The sequence below is a fragment of the Acartia tonsa genome, chromosome 12 (genome assembly GCF_053477335.1).
Source record: "Acartia tonsa isolate MP-2025a chromosome 12, ASM5347733v1, whole genome shotgun sequence".
In the NCBI taxonomy this organism is placed as follows: domain Eukaryota; kingdom Metazoa; phylum Arthropoda; class Copepoda; order Calanoida; family Acartiidae; genus Acartia; species Acartia tonsa.
The window spans coordinates 45994616-46015168 of NC_137271.1; the positions used below are offsets into that span (position 1 = coordinate 45994616).

The following is a 20553-nucleotide window of genomic DNA, read 5'->3' on the forward strand; positions in this document are numbered from 1 at the left end:
TGTGTGTACTAAGGGATCTTACTGACCACTGAAACGATATGGTTCTCCTTTACATGGTTGCTTCTCAGAGGACCTGGTAAGGTTTATAACTATTTTAAAGGAAGGCTACCACAACCGCCCTAGGAGAAATCACCCCAAGATAATAATAAACCCCTCTAAAATTTTTTTAAACTTTTTCTTTAAAAAACTCTAATTGAAGAGGGGGTTTGACTCCCCCCCCAAACCAAGAGTCTCTGGATGCCTGTAGGGGCCTAGCCGCTGCTAGTATAGTGTTCCATACTATAAAGTAGTAAGGTTTTTGTCTGAAGCTAAAGATTATAGAAATTGCGGGTCTGAATTGGTTTTACTTATCAGGACAGCTTTATAAATATCTTTGGATGGTTTTATGCTATTTTTCTGATATTCCCCACCCTCCCTATAGGTTAGGGGCGAAGCAACTTATAGATTATACAGCAAAAGCCTAAGATGATTATTCTGATATGGTACAAAATAGACGCATAGGAAAAATGATTAGTCCAGATGCGTTGAAATGTGTATGCCACAAATCAAAAAATCTAAAAATACAAATGTCTTACAATTCCTTAAGGAAGCTGTGTTTAAAATTTCATGCAATTCTGACGACAGGGGGGAGCTTCGGTACTATATAATGGGTGATGCATATTTAATTAAACTAATTTTTTGGCCACCTAGATGTTTTTTTTTAAATTACCAGTTTGTATAATTATAATAATTAGAAAAAATTTTCTTTTTAAATTAATCTTTTTAACTTGCAATTTGAAACAAAAATCTTTAAATTCCAGTGAGATTATAATAAGACTTTTTACAGAATTTGCTTTGCTGAGATTGTAATTATCAAGAACACTTGTTTGTTTGTATAAAATCAAGGCCAATAATTGAAAAATCATCAGTTTAGAGCCAAATCTTAACTTGATTGGTAAGCTTTATAACTTTTGCTTTTTACTTTATGATGTATTTTCCTATACCAGATCAGTTGTTCAAAACACTCTAATGCTATGACTGATCCTTTTTTTTTATCAAATTCATTAATTCTCGGATAAGGCAAAAACAACTAGATAAGCAATCCTTTGATAGGTTGATCTTTGTCTGGAAATCCCAAATATTTCTGAATAAGTTTATTATATTATATGCCAAAGTATTACATTTTTTTGTGTTTGAGAAATCATATGCATATTTAAATCTCTGTTTAAATGGTGTTGTAATTTTTATAAACAGTATTGAACTTTTTTTAATTTTACTTACCAACTCATAGACCAACAAAGTTGTTCATAAAATTAATCATTATAAAAAGATATCTTATACTCTGATGGAGTAATACGATGTTTTAATATAAATAATACAAGCAATACACTATTTAAATTTCAAAAACATATTCAGAAAATGTTATTCCTGTTGTGTGCCTTTGTCATACTATTTCCAGTCAATGCACAAGGTAAAATCTTTAAGGCCTTAATTTTATATCATAAAAAAAAATGGAAGGGTAACATCAAAGAATATTAACTACAAAATGATAATTAGACACAACTTTACTACTAGAAAATATACATAAATATACATATTATAAAATCTATTAAACTAGTTAATCATTTTGAAGGAACTTGTGATACTACAAATGGATGGTCTGGAAATATCTATACAGGTTTTGTAATTACAATTAGATCCTAGTATATAAATTGAAGTAAAAGCTTTTGATATTTTAATATGCTTGTCTGAATACAGGAAAATGCTTCAAAATATTGAATGTGCCAGTGAAATGGACAACCGCAGTAAGAAATTGCTTTCAAGAAGGTGCTGAGCTTGCATCTATAAATGGACAATCAGATCAAAACTTTGTAGCAGGTAAGAAAATGTTTTTGCTATTTACAACATCTTTTTCATGACTTACGGGAGTGCAAATAATGTGTATGTAAAAAATTCTATGTATTATCATAAGCTCTAATATTTGGAAAGATCCTATGTTTGCTATTTGTAGTCCATGATATACGTTGAAAAGTGAGAAAAAGGTTGGAAAATGCAACTTGATTTATTAATGATAAATTAACTATGATGTGAAACATAAGATATACCATAGTATAGAAATGACAAGCAGAGCTCAAATTAATCTTAAAAAGTAATACGGGCTGAATTGAGGTTTTTATCTAATTAGAAAAATAAATTGCCAACCATATTTCAATTCAGCAATATTTTTTATCAAATTTCTAATAAATCAAATTTATCTTTAAAACTGTTCCAAATGGCAATTTATATTCTAATAACTTGTATATCAATTTTTATAAATTTTTATTATTTTCCTATTACCTACAGGTATCATTTATTTGTTTAGGATATTATAAACCATACCTGAATATGTCAACAACACCAATAGTTTTCTTAATTTTTTTGCAGGTTGCATCTTAAAACTGTTCTTATATTTTACAATGTATCTTAATGAAACTTTTATCTTATAATCTATTAAGGTCTTGTAGCAGCAAAAAGAGTGACATCAGCAGTTTGGTTGGGAGGAAACTCTTTTGATGTAACCTACTTTTATTGGAATGATGGATCATATTTTCCTGGATCATACTGGGCACCTGGAGAACCTAATAACTGGAATGGAAATGAACATTGCTTAGGGGTAAATGTATATTTCAGTGCATGTAATTCTTCTCTAAAACTTTTCACATACCAACAACCCTTATTTTGAATTTTTAAGAAAAGCTGCTGCAATTCCATTTTAATACAAGACTCTTTTTTGCCTAACTTACCCTAGACATAAAAAATATTTTTAGAGAAATAAAATTACCTTTTTTATTATATTAATTATTATATGGCTTTTTAGATGTGGGGTCCTTATGTTAGTTCTTCATATCAATATCGTTGGAATGATTTTGCATGTTATGGCAGTTTCCAACCTGTATGTCAAAAACAAATGGTAATTTATTTTTCAAAAGTTTTCTTTTTCAAACATAAAAATCAGATTTTATTATGATATGGTTCAATTTATTTAATGATTTTATTATAGTAAACCCAACACAACCCAAATGGATAATGATCAGGTATTATAAATATAAAAATATAAAGGATAATCTGATTTAGAGGTAATAAAAGTTTTATATATTACAGGATGATGATTGATGGCCTAAGAATATTTGAATTTTTATTTTTGTGATTAAATATTTTAATTGTTTTTGGATACTTTATTTTAAATATTTTATCAAATAGATTGTTTTAATAAACCTTTACTTTTTTATTTAAAATCTTTAAAACAAGTTATGTCTCATATGTACTTAAATATCCATGAATGCCCCAAGAGTAGTTAATTATCCAAGCATATTTACCTAGAGCAGTTAAATATCCACAAAAATATCATACGGATTTATCCTTATAATAAAGTAATAACAATGTTTGTCTGTGTGAAATAGAGGATCTTTCTAACTGCTTGATATATAAAATTGTCCTTCATAATATAGGTCTTAAGTTATAACTTTTCTTCCAAGTGTTAATGCCTATAATATAAAATGTCCCCCCCCCCCATCCCCTAATTTATACTTGTTTTTTCTCGACCATTATCTAATCAACTACTAATAGGTGTTTTAACAATATACTGTTCATTTACTCAGTATCATTTTTGACAATAGTTAAGTTCTTATTATTGATGTCATTTCTCCAGTGTACATAATATAACTTTATCTGCTTTTATAAAATCAATTTTTTTGTTGTACTAATCCTTATTTGTGATTTCTATTACTAAAGGAGGATGTGCACTATTAACATATGGGCAGGGGGGAGGGGGTTACTTAAGATTACCGTCGACCCCCCACCCCCCACCAAAATTTTTTTTTGGGGGGGTTGGCAGGTGGATTATACTATATTATTTATTATATTTCTCAGAAACGACTTGAGATAAATGGAGCAAACCATAGGATAAAAACTTTTGTAGGCCTATATTTGCTTTTAGAACTATTGATGACCACCCACCCACCCCCAAACCCCTAATTTAGAGGGGGGAGGGGCTGGTGGATTATACTATATGAGTGTTTCTCAGAAAGGACTGGAGATATATGGACCAAACCTTAGGATAAAACTTTTGTAGGCCTATATTTGCTTTTAGAACTATCGTTAACCACCCACCCACCTCCAAACCCCCTAATTTGGGGGTAAGGCAGGTGAATTATACTATAGGGTGTTTCTCAGAAACGATTTGAGATAAATGGAGCAAACCTTAGGATAAAACTTTTGTGGGCCTATATTTAATTTAAAAATTATTGTTGATCAACCAACTTTCCTCCTTGAGGCTAGTTGGGCAAAAGACCCCTTAAATTTAGTTTTGACCTAATTTTTAAAGATATCAACCTGATTTTTAAAAAATCTGTTGTGGCTACGTAGTTCAGTTATGTAAAAAAAGTTTCATTAAAAAATCAGCCTAATATCTTTAAACATAAGCTTAAAACTGATTTCTTTAGTTTTTTGGTCTTTTGCCCCACTAACCCCTAGAAGGAAGTCCCAAATTGAAATCTGTAAAGGTTTCTTAGTTCAGTTATTTTAAAAAAGTTTTCTTTAAAAAAATTAGGTTGATATCTTCAAATATTAGCCCGTAACTAATATTTTAAATGTTTTGGAGGGTCTTTTGCTCCACTAGCCCCTAGAAGGAAAGTCTCAAAAAGAAATGTGTAATGGTTACTTAGTTCAGTTATGTACAAAATATTTTTTTAAAAATCAGGTTGATATCTTTAAAAATAAGGTCAAAACTCATATCTTTAGTTTTTGGGGGTCTTTTGATCCTCAAGCCCCTAGTAGGAATACCCCCCCCCCCTCTACTTTTTACAACTAGTTTTCTATACTCCTACAAAGCTTAAACGTTTGAACTTCTTGCAAAATTTCCATCAATATGAATCAGGCATAAAAAATGCATCGCAACCAGACAGATTTTAAGCAGTTGATTTTTACAATGGATTTTCTCAGCTTTTCTAAGAAAAAAGGCATCTATTTTTAGCAGCAAAAGTACTCTATAATTTAAAATACCACTTTCAATGTCCATCTGACCTTCTGTCTGAAATGTTTTAAAAAATAACTATAGTTGAAAGGGCAAGAAGAATAATTTCTTACATTACTTTTTTGTCTAATTGTATCAATGTTTTAAATAGGTATGTGGACTGGTAGATGTATTGCTGAAATTAAATTTGCTTTAGAATTATCTAAAATGACTCCTCATATATTTAAGCATCTGTTTTTTTGTTGTTTTTGTTGATACCCTTATGGAAGTTGTAATCCTTGTTACTGACAATAATCCGGCTAAGAAACTTTGTAATCTTGATGTTTGCAGTTTAATATTTGTATTTAATGTTATGACAATTTCTAAAGAAGTCAATAAGTTAACCCTTACAGATCGGGCCCCAATTCCCACCTTAATAGATGGGGGGGGGGGGGGGGCTTATTTGACCCCCACTCTATCTCAGCTCCTGTTACAGTTAGAGACATAAATTTTTCTGGTGGTTCATGTGCATATTTAGAAAATATTACTTTTTCTAGTCATAGCGGTCAGACCGCTCCTTAGCTGCTTTTTAGGGGCCAGCTGCTAAATATTAAAACAGCTGTAAAGCGGCCAATTTAGAAGCTAGGATCACAAAATTTTAGGTGGAACTTTTATTTTTTATAACCAAAAAATTACTTTTTCTGACCATCGCCGAAAAATGGCAAACAACGGAAAACGCCATTTTCGGCAGTTACGGCGGTTAAACGGTGGTTGGCGGCGCCAATTAAATTTATCTGTTTCTGATAACAATAAAAGACTACATAAAAATTTGGTTGGTCTATAGCTGTTTTGAAACTCGGAGCAGGCAGCTTAAAAATGGCAAAATTACAGGTAAAAAATAGAAAATCAGTTTAGAATCGGTAAAGGAGTGGTCAAACGGTCACGACCTTACTACCCACAGAAGTTTATTATTGCTCAAGGATGTACCACAAAATTTTTTAGGTCTCTAGCTGTAATAGAAGCCACAATATACATGATATAAGTCCATATTAAAAGCAGAACATAAAATCGGTCAAGAAGCGGTCAAATGGTCAAAAGGTCATAACACCACTATTCTCAGATGTTCAAAAAATTTTAAGTCTCTATCTTACACACAAAAGTCATAATGAAGAAATTATGATTTATTTAGAATTTTATCTAAATTTGGTGCCACCTACTGACTTTGACCGGACGCCATGACCGATACAGACAAGATATCCTTATAAGATCAACTCTTGCCAAAGTATAATTACTAAACTTAAAAAGTCATGAAGTCACAACTCTCTTATCAAACCTACAAAAAAAATGACATTGAAAAAACTAGAGGGGGTGTCAATATGACCCCCCCCCCCGATCTGTAAGGGTTAATGAGCCAAGATTCATTGAAAATGAGTAGCACTTTTAGAAGCCTTTATCTATTTTAAATTTTATGAGCAGAAAAAAAAATTCAAAAGGCTTTAATTGCTTTTTAATGTATTTACAGTTATTATTAGTTTTTAAATATGTGACTTATTTTATTTTCTACTCAGATAAAGGAAGTTATGAATTTTTAGTTATGCCATTAAAAACATCATTAAATATTGAAAAATAAGAAAAAAATGATTATATTTTTATTTGATTATCGCCCTTTAAGAAAATAAAGTAAATTCAATTTTCCACATAGTTCTTATGCTTTCAGTGATTAAATCAGAAGTTTCTTCAGGAAAAATATTTGTAATTCCCTAAATGTGTGCAAAAAAATAATATAAAAATATAAAAGAAATAAAAAATATTTTGAAAATTTATTAATTAAATCTTAAAATGGACAAAACTAAATAAAAATCAAGATTACTCAAATCAAGAACATCCTTAATTAGGACTAAGACAAAGATCATGAAATTTAAAAGTTGTCAATATTCTAATTATATATCTATTTTATGTTGATCAATAAATGAAGGTTTATAGGATTACAATTTAATTCCTAATTCACTAATCTCAAAAAATACATAATTCATTTGGTAAAGACAAAATTAATGCTTTTGATTACATTTCTTATTTTTTTACTTCTTTGTTTTTCCCTTTAAAAAATAAAAATAATTTTGAACCTATCATGTAACAAAAGAAACAATGATTCCAAAAACAACCTATTTATTGTGCAAACCAAAAATTAAACAATAATATCATTTTACAATTTTTTTAAAGATCAAAAAATATCAAAAAGTATATTCATTTTTTTGTAATCCATACAGGCTTTTCTTTTCCTGAAATTAATAGAATATTACATTTTTTATATAATAGGATTTTAGAAATTTAAAATTTCTTACCAATGTATCTAATTTTTGTTTTCTATCTCACAAACAGGTGGAAGGAACTTTTCACAACTGTAAGTTTTCAATTCATAATCAAATTCTTTCAACATCTACAAGAAAAAACAAAAAGTAAGCAATTATTTTTAATTGGATAAAAGAAATCTGGCAATAATTTCTTTGTATATGTCATATATTTGAAAATAAATCTAAAGTTTTACTGCAGAACAGTTTTCTTGAGATTCTTCATTCCCTGCTACCCAAACTCCATCCAGTTCAGAGAGATTTTCTTTTTTCAGAAGACCTAGAATAATAATTTTATCATTTTATTGAGTTTGTTAACACTCACAGATTTCATTAAATCTTATTTTTATTTATTTTATGAAAGTTGTAAGAGTATTTACTTCTGAAATTATGTAAAATATGATTACTTTTAACAAATTCCTTTTCATCAGTTGTGTGAAGAATTGCAAGAACAGCTTTTTCATCCATAGCTCTGCACAACTCTTTAGCATCATTACCATGCATCCTGGCATCTGCAAAAACCAGGAAACAGGATCCTACAAATTGAAATGTATTTTATGTTTCTATGTATTTTTACTTTTTTGTGTAATGGGAAACAATGTTAACCTGTTGCTGAATCTTGAGACCATCCATCAATACATGTGCTTTCTGAAATAAAATAAACTTTTTTATAAAATATAATATCTATATTTAAGTATTTTTAAACTTAAATTAAATACCTGTACCTGTAGCAAGAACCGAATAATGTGCCAGAAAGGCAAGAACATACAACTTCATAATCATTTTCTAAAACATAAAAATTAAGATTTTTTTTGAAATTATTCTTTTTAATCATATTTCCTAAAACAACATCTTAGTTTATAGTATTATTCTTATTATAATACTTTTAAAAATTTTGATTTGAATAAAAAAATATTTTGCATCTTGGCCACAAAAACTTTTTTGAGAAAAGTTTGATTCTAATTAGTTTTGGTTAAGTAAATTTTGTAAAGCATCCCTGGGATATATATATCTTCTTCATACTAAAGTAACAGGATGTTTGTTTGTACCAAAGGATCTTGCTAACCGCTGAACCGATCTGGTTCTCCTTAACAGGGTAGCTTCTCATAGGTCCCAGGAAGGTTTATAACTATTTTCTTGGGGGTGGGACACTCCCAACCCCGCCAAAAATGAAAAATACCCCCCTCCCAAAAAATTGTTTAACTAAAGTTAAAAATGATGGAGGGGGTCACCCCACCCTCACAAAAAAAAAAAAATTTCCAACCCCCCAAAATGTTTTTTTACTTTTTCTTTTAAAATCTAAAATAAGAAATTGGGTTATCAAATTTGACTACCCCTTCCTCAAGTGCCCCTAGAGGCCTCTAGGGGGCGTAGCTGCTAGTAATTTAAATAATTTATTATACTTTACTGTATCTGATTATCTAATTATTTCCAACCAAGTGTATAAACTAATTTTATTTTATTATACACAACTATTTTATACCTGAGTACAAGTGTTTTATTTCTAATTTCTTTTCTATAGATAAATATTAGTCATAGCTACAGAAATCTTTGCAGGAAAGATTATCTGAGAAAATCTTAAAAGGTTTAATTTTGCAATTTGATTTTCTGTTTTGATTATGAATAAAACTAGGTTTGCTGTAAAAAAAATATCTTTACATGGAGTTTAGGGTGTAAAAGGATTTGTGAAAACTATGATTTTTTATTCAAATGACAAAGCCCTAAAAAATGAATTCAAGTGACGTAAATTTCAAATATCTTCAAAGTTTGAAGGATGTCAACAATCCTTATGTAAAAGAATATGTTTCTTTAGTTTAGGTAATTAAAGGGACTGTAAACGAGAAAATTTCTCATTAGATTATCAAACCTTAACATCATCTTATTCATAAAATCTCAAAGATAGGGCAAAACTGTCTCTCATTTCCTTAAAAAACGGTTTTTTCCGCTGATTTTTATTTTGTCCAAGATTGGGGAAAAAATTACTGTACTATATATAATGTGTAAATAATTGTCTTTTTTTCCTTCTAAAGCTAAAGCTAAACTTTTTGACATAGTTCTCTATTTTTCCTAACATTATCCTTGCTTTAAACAAATGTATAGTTACTTAGAAATTGATAAAATAAGCAATATTTTTTATTGAAAACCAAATACAATAACAAAGCTAGAAACAGTTTTTTTTTATTAGTATCCAATTAACTTTAGTTGGCCCATCTCTCGCCCACCTTTAATTACAAATTTGTAAATAATAAAGTTGCAATATTTCTTTATAAACAGTCTGATAAAAGTGTAAACTAATTCTCCTACGTTGGCTATTTCTTGTCCAACACAATAAAAAAGGATATTATTATTTTAAATAACTTCTGAGGTTCAACCCTTTGTAGACAGTGAGGTATTTTCTTGTTAATAATACGAATTTAAAATAGAACTTTATTACCTAATTACTACGTTAACCCATTAGTGACGAACCGGCTTTTAATGCCCAGTTCCAGAAAATGCCAAAAAAAAACGGTTTTCAGTTTCAGGATTACATCATGCTCGCATGAGCCTACCCTTTACTGTGCTGTTTTTCAATTCCCCCCAGAGAGAAGCGTTTCTATCTATTCGGTTGGCCACAATCTTTCATCGAAAATGGGTGAACCAAGAAAAACAAGGTGATTTAAAATACCCCTTCTAACTTTTTTGTTTATGAAGTAAAGTTAGTGATTTTTTTCGTGAAATTTAAAGTTTATTGGCAACTACATTCATTTGTGAAATCGTTTTATTCAAATTATTATTTTTTATATGATTTTTTTATCGTTTAATTATGTTCTATATAACTCCGGTTCGGCGTGAGTAAAAATACCCGCTAGTTTTATTGCCCTGCTCGAGGCGAGTAAAGATACCCGGTTTTAACTTTTCAACCATTAGATATATTAGATATTTATCATTTATTATTCTCTTCAAATGTAAAAATTTCTTTATTTCCCAATGATAAATATAATTGATATATAGATAAATAAAAGGATTGATAGATAGATAGATAGACTGATATATAGGGATAAGACAATGGCCGATAAATTTATGTAGATTCCCAATGATAATCAACAATTGGATGGACAGATAGATAGATATATCTTGGTTTAGACTTTATTACATAAATATTTTTTTAAGGGGTGGGGGGGGGATATGCAAATTTGATGGTTTTAGGCCATTTTTGTTATCTTGATATTACTGTATTATTCTATTCTTTTGTTTGTGATATTTTTAAAATACTTTAGGTTAAAGATATGTGATAAGTCTTTTCTAGTCTTTCCTTTATCAATAAAAATTATATTTTTTTATATATTTGTCAATTACTGATACTACTAGAATAGTTGCTACTCTATAATTCACTTTGGACGTTCAAAAATTACATTATCAATATCCCTCCCATTATTATCAATACAAATATTAGCAAAAGTTTAAAAACTTCCTCGAAATGGGCTTTTTTAACCGAAAAGGGCCGTACCTATAGCCAAAATCTTAAATGTGATATAAATTGTTTTGTATGTTAGTTGTAGTTCTATCAATTACATGAGGTTATGTAGTTTTCAATTACGGATCGTATCGTAGTTTTAAAAAGTGTTCATCTCACTTTGGGCGTTCAAAAATTAACTTTTTGGGCCAAAAAACCGGGTATTTAGGTCGAAAACGGGCTTTAATGCCGGGGGAAAGCACCAAAAAACGCCAAAAACGGTTATTAATGCCGAAAGGTTTCTTTACTCGCGCAGAACCGGTTTTTTTTGCAACTTTCCTGTGCACGCCACTAGAGCAAAACAAAAAAATTGGAATTCCGTTTTTATAATTATAAAGCTTCCCTGAGATTTTCAGCTTGATCGGTCCATAAAAGTGGCGCTCGGCACTAATGGGTTAATAAAAAATTAATTGGCAATTTTATATCATAAAATAAATCCTTAACAGTAAGTAAATTGTTTAAACTATATATGACAAGTTAAATATCCCTACAAACATTATAAGAAACAAAACTGTTCAGATTTTCCCTGTTTTTTCCTTTTTCCCTCCCAAAATACCATAAAATCAAGGCATTATTTCTGCATGTTTTTGTTAGTAGGAAGTTTTTGGTTGATCAGTGTAGTAAAATGTGCTTAGAAATAGAAAGGAAGAAACAAGGTTTTTACATACTCAATAAACATTAGATTAAGTGATTGCTAAAAAGATATGGTTTATAAACCTTTTTATTATTTAAATAGTCAAAAAGAGGGTTGGAGATGTTATTAATCAATTTAATATTTACACAATAATTGTTAAGGTTCAGGGGATAAGGATATAATGGGAAACATAAGTGTTTTTTGAGTTGTTTTAAAAAACTATAAATTTATTTGATATATTTATGAAAATTGATAGATAGAATGATAGATAGAATGATAGATAGATTGATAGATAGATTGATAGATTAATAGATAGATTGGTAGATAGATTGATAGATAGATTGATAGATAGATAGATTGATAGATAGATTGTTAAATAGATTGCTAGATAGATTGCTAGATAGATTGATAGATAGATCCCTATCTAGCTCCTTGTCCTTCGCCTGTCACTGTCTTTCTTATGTCCTTAATATCTTATATCCAAAGAACCTTCACTTTAAGAACAATAGCATTAAACTGATGTGTTTTAAAAGTAGAAAATTTTATAAACACCATTTCTTTCAAATTAAATTATACAAAAACCCATCTCAATACTAAACTTAAATAAAGAAATACATCTCAAAGTAGCAAAGCCACTCTATAACTCAACTTATCTAAACCCAAGATATACTACACTATAATGTAAAAAACTTGTCAATGCACACAACCCTACCCTACAATAGTAAAAACATTCCTAAATCAGTTCTTCTTTAATATTCTTAATAACTCAACCAAATCTATCCTCTTTATAATCTTAAACCTCTAATTCACTTAAACCGTGTACTTCCAATGTAGGTACATCTGCACGCCCACCGTGCATATGTATTCCTTGTTATTGCAATCTAAGATTAAATTTAGCAAAAAAATCCATCAAGCCTTCAAGTTTTTACTTAACGCAAAACACCTAGTATGCAAATTTATTCTTATTCTTATCTAATAACGCCATCCAGGAATGTAGGAATAAAGTGTTTGGTCGGAAAAAAGTAAGCAGGTACCAATGAATTGTGGGATTAAATCCCACGGGATTAAAATACTCAATTCAATCAATCATTTAATCCTGGGAAAACTAGGGCGGTGTGGGTTGCAGTATATAATGGGAATATAAACATGGTTAACTTCCACGGCACCGGTAACATAATTGTATTGGTCTTATTAATGGAAACCCCGTAAGGATTCTACTGGGATGACTGTTAAGATGGTATATTCAGCATACCCTAGTATATAGTAACTTATATATGTCATTATTATGTAACTGTATCCAATTTGTTACAAATAACGACTTGGTAAGCTCTGCGCAGAACTGCGGTTCAACAACCCCGGCTGGGGTTAAGCCATCCACTCGCTTCTCAGCTTGCTCAGTGTTCAATTGTGAAACTATTGTACAGCAAAAAAATAAAATTTAGGTGAACAGGGAAGGAGAAGTTCACTACAGCCCTGAGCTAGGTACATAAATAGATATCATATATTGTAACCTAAACTGCTAATAAATTACTATCATTGCTATATGTTATGAAAGATATGTATTAATAATATGAATAATAAGTATATGCAATCTCTTTCAGGAAAGAAATCAATTAGTTAAAACAATTGTAACTGTATTAGTAACTCGCCCTAATTATATGCACCTTAGAGGAAATAATCTTATCTTATCTTATCTTAGATAGATTGATAGATAGATTGATATATAGATAGATAGATAGTTTGATAGATAGATTGATATATAGATTGATAGATAGATTGATAGATAGATTGATGGATAGATTGAAAGATGGACTATTATATAGATTGATATATAGATTGATATATAGATTGATAGATAGATTGATAGATAGATTAATAGATAGATTGATTGATAGATTGATAAATAGATTGATAGATGGATTGAAAGATAGATTGATAGATAGATTGATAGATAGATTGATTGATAGATTGATAGATAGATTGATAGATAGATTGATAGATAGATTGATTGATTGATTGATAGATTGATAGATAGATTGATAGATAGATTGATAGATAGATTGATAGATTGATAGATTGATAGATAGATTGATAGATAGATTGATAGATAGATTGATAGATAGATTGATAGATAGATTGATAGATAGATTGATAGATAGATTGATAGATAGATTGATAGATAGATAGATTGATAGATAGATTGATAGATAGATTGATAGATAGATTGATAGATAGATTGATAGATAGATTGATAGATAGATTGATAGATAGATTGATAGATAGATTGATAGATAGATTGATAGATAGAGTGATAGATAGATTGATAGATAGATTGATAGATAGATTGATAGATAGAGTGATAGTAATTCTCAAAGTCAATTTTCGCTCCCTTCACCCTTTTATTTAACAACAAAATTTCAAACGGCTGTAATTTTTATTTGAAGCCAGAAGAACATTTTTTGCAGAAAATGTTTATCTTTATGTAAATTTTATATTAGAAATATCAAATATCAACCCCTCCAGCTGTACTTGGTAGCTGCCAGCTGCTGCAATCGGTGGTAAGCAGGAAAACGACAGCGGATGATTATGAAAGTGGTAGTTTTAGGAAATGCATTTGAACTTAATTTAGTGAACCGCATATTTTTTGCTAGTTAATGGGTTAAACTTTAATTATATGGCGTAGTTTTTAAAATATCAAGACTTGAAAATCGTCTTTTTTAATTGCATATATCACAAAAAGACAATTTTCAAGTCTAGATATTTTTAAAACTACGTGGTAGAAAATTTAAATTCTTTCAAATATATGCCATATACATGTAGTTTAACCATTTAACCAGGAAAAAATATGCAGTTCACTAAATTAAGTTCAAATGCATATTATGAAACTACCCCTTCTAGTACGTTATTTAGACATGTAATAAAAGCTTAAGTTAAAAATTGAAGTCTCTAAGTAAAAAATTGCTGCCACAGGAGCCTTTTAAAGATTTCAGAGACCTGGAGGATCATACCTGGAACCTGAAATTGACCTGTATTTCATATGAGGATGTACTACTAGAGGATATTTTAAATTTTCTAAACAAATTATCATAAAATCTTCAATTTTAAAGATTTTATTCAATTTAAAAAATGGAAATCAAACTAGGTATATGACTATTAGATTATTTAATAATATCCCTTCAGTCTCAATCACTGCCTCTACACACCCCTGAACCGCCCCCTGGCCCTGGCCACCGTGTCCCTGTCCAAGATTAGTTCTACTTGATAGTTTTTAGGGAGGTCTTTTTGGTGTGGGCTCGTCTATTTGTTTCAATGTAGCATTAGGTCCAATGGATAAAGATCAATGCTGCTGTTAGGCCACATCTCCTTAGGGACATATTAAATAGGGACAAATTAACCCATCTTTCAAACTACATTGCAGCTCAGTTGAGTTAGAACAATGTCCTTTTTGGAAATGAAATGGAGATTCAGCTATTTTTATTACCACAACCCCAGCAAGTTTCATAAGTCTATCTCAAATAAAGATGATCTGAGGTCAGATTTATTGGGCTCAAGTCGAGAATCTAGGGTATACTATGGGTGCACTTCAATCTGCCTTATTGAACATATGCACAGCAAGCTCAGAGTACACATCCTCCATGGTCCAAAGATTTTTATCAAGTCCCTATGCTCCTTAATGGAATGATGCGCTGAGAAAAATTATGTTTATGAAGAGGGGGGGTAGTGGTCATTTTTCATTCTTGGGGAGTTGGGGCTGTCCCAACTTTTCTAAAAATATCTTAAAACCTCAGATTAGAGCCCGATTGAAACAGTGGTTACCAAGATCTGAAGCATAAGACAGACAGACAATGTTCTACTTTGCATTATGAATATATAGGTTTTGTGAATAAATGATAATATCTTATAGAAGTAAAGACGTAAATAATATTAACTACAGATGCATTTTAGTCTTTGTTGTTATTTTCAAAAGAACTTGACACATCATGTCATTTTCAGATATTTGTAGGCGTTCCGCTGTCAGCTTATTTCAAAAGAATTGAGAAAAACCTGTACAGGTGTATTGAGAAGAAGATTTGACATTTTTGATAATTGTAGGCGTTACTTCTGTCAAACAATTTGTAAAGATTCTGCAAAGTAAAAGTTGCAGTTTTCAATAGAAAAAGACACGTCATTCTAGTACACTTGTTTATATTAATAGTACTTTAGTTTCAAATTAAATCTGTTAAGAGGTTTTGTGATTTTATAATAATCCAAATCTTAGCTATTCATATACTAGCTAGCATATCTTGGAGAATATGGACATAAAACCAAAAACTTGAATTTAATATAGCCAAAAACCTTTTGGTGATATTAATTATCTAACACTATCTTATTTTTGTGAGATGTATGTAAGAAGCTATAATGATTATACCCAACCACCCCCCCCCCTCTTCTGTTACCACTATCTCCACTGTATACTCTGAAGATGATTTTTGAATAATTCATGAGGATCACAGCACAACCAGGGGTAAAGTTTGCTATATTGCTCAACTATAAGCTTTACACACTCTAGGAGTTCCTTCTCAACCACTGTGAGGGGTACATTATCTACCACAATACCTTTGCCACCTCAGATATTTTATTTATACTATTTTAATTTGATATCTTTTTTATAGCATATTTGTGTCCAAGTACCCGGTACAAAATATTCCAATGATATTATTCATTACATCCACTAGACCAAACCCTCCTTTCTTGAGGAAAAGTCACTTTCTTTAATCAGAAATATCCCACTTCTATAAAAATGGACTGAATTTTCTACAAAACCAACAACAGTTATTTGTATTTTGGTTAAAGTTAATGGTTAGATCCTAAAAATGAAAGGATATTGGTTATTATAACTAAATTTGGATTTGTTTTCCTTAAGATCTCTTTTAAACATTACTGCTTTAGGTAATCTGGTTGAAATATGGCCATGAAAAGAATTGGTAACACAGGGCCTAATTTCAAACTTAAAAGTCACCGTTACCAACATACAAAATGTTTTTCTTTTTTCTGGGATTATTATAAAAATCACAAAACCTTTCTCATTTTAAGATTTAAAATAGGTTTTGTCTTAGATGAAAGTAATCGTAATATAAACAATTGTGTTAGCATTCTGAGTCAATTGAAAACAAACAAGAAAAGATTACTTATTTTACTTTTTCTCTGAATCTTTACAAATTAGTTGACATAATTTATTGCCATAAAAATATATTTGTCATGAAGGTACATTTCTCAGAAAGATATTCTCATTATTGAGTTTTAGACACCTTAAATGTCCAATTTGATAAGTTTGAAGCAATATTACAGAGAATTATATGAGGATCTAATTTTTTGTTTCACCTTTTAGTTGTGTCAAAAAAATTATTTTACAGCAAAACTTTGATAAGATAACAAAAAAAAATATGAGGACTAAAAAATGTTAGAGGGAGCTCCTTTAAACTTATAATACCGTTTATTCTACTGAAATGAACATGAAATACAAAACAAGACAACAAAGGGTTTAGGTGAAAGTACTCCAAAGAAATCAGTAAAATTTAACCATCAAAAGTAATTTGAAGATTTTCAATCATGGTGAGCTACTAGCTAAATTTAGGGAAAGTTAGTTTTTAATTCCCCATAAGATCCCAGTATATATTGTGAAAACAGTTTCCATGTTTTTTTTTTTTAACTTAAGTAAGTCTTGGAGTGGTGTATGTTGGTGCTTTAAAAAATGATTTTCATTTTAATAATCATGAAAAATTGACTATAATGTGATGCTATACATGATGATTTAGTATAGGATTTTTTTATTTGTTAAGATTTCCTAACCACTTAAAGAATTATAATCCTCCCATAATTAGGGAGGCTTCATATTAAATTATTATCAAATTTATTAATAATTTATGTCTTTTGATGATCATAGGCTATTTCACTATTTAGATACTACTAAATTTTAAAACAGCTGTAGAGCGGCCAATTTTGCAGCTAGGATGACCAAATTTTAGGACAAACTTTTATTTTTCATAACAAAAAAATTACTTTTTCTGATCATCGCCAAAAAACGGCAAATAACGGAAACCGCCATTTTCGGCGGTTACGGCGGTAAAACGGCGGTTGGCGGCGCCGATTAATATTTTTATCTGTTTGATGTTGCTCAAGGATTTACCAAAAAAATTTATAGGACTCTAGCTGTAATAGAAGCCACGATATTCATGATATATGTCTGTAGTAAAAGCCGGACAAAAATCGGTCATAAAGTCGGTCAGGGAGCGGTCAAACGGTCATAACACATTTTTTCTCAGAAGGTCATTGATATCTAAGTATTCACCAAAAAAATTTTAGGTTTCTCCTTATACACAAAAGTCATAATGTAGAAAATAAGATTTTTTTAGAATTTTTTTCTAATTTTGGTGCTACCCAACCGACTTTGACCGGACACCACGACCGACACAGACCAGATATCCTAATAAAATCAACTCTTGCCGACGTATAATTACTAAACTTAAAAAGTCATGAAGTCACAGCACTCCATCTTACCTACAAAAAAAATGAGATTGAAAAAACTAGAGGAGGGGGCTCTTGGAGCCCCCCCCCCCGATCTGTAAGGGTTAAGAATTTATTTTATGACATAAAAATTCCCAATTCATGTTTAAATAATATAGTAATTAGGTAATAAAGATTTATTTTAAATTTGTATTATGGACAAAAAAATACTTTACTGCCTACAAAGGGTTGAATCTCAGAGGTTATTTGAAATGGTAATATCCTTTTTTATTGTTTTGGACTATAAATAACCCACTTAGGAGATTTAGATTCCACTTTTATCAGACTGTTTATAGAGAAATATTGCACCTTTATTATTTACAAATTGGCAATTAAAGGTGGACAAGAGATGAACCATTTGAAGTTACGTGGATATGAAGTAACGTGAATAAGAAAACCTGTTTTTTGCTTTGTTATTAAATAAAAAATAGTGCTTATTTATCAATTTCTAAGTAACTATAATTTGGTTTAAAGCTAGGATTATGTTAAAATTAAGCTTAACCATTAGGAAAAACAGAAAAATATTAAATGTTTAGTTTCAGATATAGAAGGAAAAAAAGACAATTAACTGCACATTTACAGGGTGATTAAAAAAAAACTGCGTTTTCCAAATTTGGGAAACAACCATTAGGAGTACAAAAAAATAATTATATGTCAATATTCTCTATAAAAATATGCATCAAAATTGTTACAGGTGTTTTTTAATATCTCTGAAAATAACGACACATTTTAAAGCATAAATATTTCAAAAGATGCGCATGATGCTTTTTTCTGGTAGAATTTTGTGCCTTAAGGTTGGTTTTCAAAAATTTATTCACTTGAAAACAACATCTTAATACGACCAATAAAATTTTCTACCAATTACACAAAAAATTCATTTAAAATTCCCTCACTGAAAACAAATATTCAGTTTTTCTTTTTGTATACTTAAGAAACATGACCTTAAAAATTGCTCATGTTCATAAATCCCCACCCCTCATTTATTACTATAATCCTTTAATTTGATTGACAGGTTAAGATATAAACTCATAATTTATCCATAATTTGTAATTAAATGCTTTAATAAAAAAATTCAAACTTCAATAACTTTTTTGTCTTTAGAGATTTTTTTGTCAAATAAAAAGGAGTTTTTTTCTTTTTACTATAACCTACGTTATTAAAGAAGATTCTTTTACTGCAAATGCATCACAATCAAGAAATGTGAAAAAATGACAAATTGCAGTTCTTTAAAAATGCTTTTGTGAGGAGCTAAAAAGCATTTCACCTTTAAAACTCATTAAGGTACTTTTCTTATAACTTTTTCTAAATTAATATTGAAATTCTACGATTTTTTTATACATAATAGAAGAGTTATTTTAATTTTTCTTGCACAACATTTTTCACATAAAGCATTTTTGGAAACTATGTACTTATCATAGAGGCCGTATTTTTAGAGATAATGAAAAACACCTGTTACAAATTTGATGTACTTTTTTACAGAGAATAAGGACATATAATTGTTTTTTCTGTATTCCTTATGGTTGTGTCAGAAAAACAGAACACGCATTTTTTTCTGAAACACTGTGTATATAGTCCGGAAATTTTTTCCCTAATCTTGGACATAGAAAAAATCAGCGGGAAAAGCCGTTTTTTAAGGAAACAAGAGCCTGTTTTGCCCTATCGTTGAGATTATATGAATGAGATGATGTTAAGGTTTCTATAGCTCTAGAAATAGATAATTGAAAGAGATATTAACAAGAAAACAATTAGATTGAAGGTACTGTAATAATGCTCTTATCCACTTTTTATATGCATTTTGATATTTAGGTAAACGCATAAATATTGCCCTATAATACTTTTATAAGTCATATATCATTGCCAATGCAAGTTAAATTTTCTTATTACTACATTCTAAGAGAAACCAGGTTGAATGAATGATTTCTATATTGATATGTGCCCAGTTCACAAACAACTTTTAGAGGTCGGCCGATTTATTCTGTAGGTCAACCTAAACAAGTACAACTAACAAATGCCTTTATAAAATCGGTCAACCTAAAGCTTCTTGTGGTCGACCTAAAATTTCCAGAGGTCGACCTTTGTCTTTTGTGGACTAGGCTATTGTTTTATAGAAAGGTTTATTAGACAGTGCACACCAAAAAAGATATTTCTCAACCCATATTATGGTTGATTAGTAAAGAAAGGTTTTAAAATAGTCAATGAGTAAATAAGTGTTTGGTGAACAAAAAAGATAAAAATTGTTTCAAAGTTACTATTAAAAAAGGATCTAAAATATAAAACATCATTATATTAACTAACTGGCTATATATTTATGGATTTGTAACTAATCAAAAGGATGATTAACCTCTCACCCTATTCCTTTGTAGTCCAATTCAGACATCTATCCTTTGAATCCCACTGCCTTTGGTAGCCACTGTCTCTGTAAACCTTTGCACAACAAGTATAAAGGGAAAGGGGGGTAACTTCCAACTGTGGCTCACAGTAGTGCATCCACCCAACACAGTGTTATAACTATATAAATAAAAAATGGTTCATACTGCTGCTTTGTCAGATGAGCAACATAAAAAGT

At 29.9% G+C, this 20553-nt stretch overlaps 2 protein-coding genes across 6 annotated transcripts; one reads left to right on the forward strand and one right to left on the reverse strand.

Moving 5' to 3' along the window:
• The first annotated feature begins 914 nt into the window (after nucleotides 1-914).
• On the forward strand, nucleotides 915-3217 carry LOC145334619 (ladderlectin-like). The gene is made up of 8 exons (XM_080180148.1): nucleotides 915-934; nucleotides 1396-1450; nucleotides 1613-1657; nucleotides 1738-1857; nucleotides 2475-2632; nucleotides 2837-2929; nucleotides 3020-3053; nucleotides 3121-3217. The coding sequence occupies exons 2-7, from the start codon at nucleotides 1399-1401 to the stop codon at nucleotides 3020-3022; spliced, it is 471 nt and encodes a 156-aa protein (XP_080036274.1). The 5' UTR covers nucleotides 915-934; nucleotides 1396-1398; the 3' UTR covers nucleotides 3023-3053; nucleotides 3121-3217.
• A 3901-nt stretch (nucleotides 3218-7118) lies between these two features.
• On the reverse strand, nucleotides 7119-8767 carry LOC145334356 (uncharacterized). 5 transcript variants are annotated; one of them, XM_080179792.1, is made up of 7 exons: nucleotides 8721-8767; nucleotides 8043-8103; nucleotides 7924-7965; nucleotides 7725-7853; nucleotides 7515-7597; nucleotides 7312-7406; nucleotides 7119-7248 (listed from the first exon to the last, which is right to left on the reverse strand). In XM_080179792.1, the coding sequence occupies exons 2-6, from the start codon at nucleotides 8098-8100 to the stop codon at nucleotides 7320-7322; spliced, it is 399 nt and encodes a 132-aa protein (XP_080035918.1). In that variant the 5' UTR covers nucleotides 8101-8103; nucleotides 8721-8767; the 3' UTR covers nucleotides 7119-7248; nucleotides 7312-7319. The 5 variants fall into 5 exon arrangements, with proteins under 5 accessions (XP_080035918.1, XP_080035913.1, XP_080035919.1 ...); XM_080179787.1 differs by having other exon boundaries at nucleotides 8037-8103; nucleotides 8721-8761; XM_080179793.1 differs by having other exon boundaries at nucleotides 8726-8756.
• Nucleotides 8768-20553: the final 11786 nt, after the last annotated feature.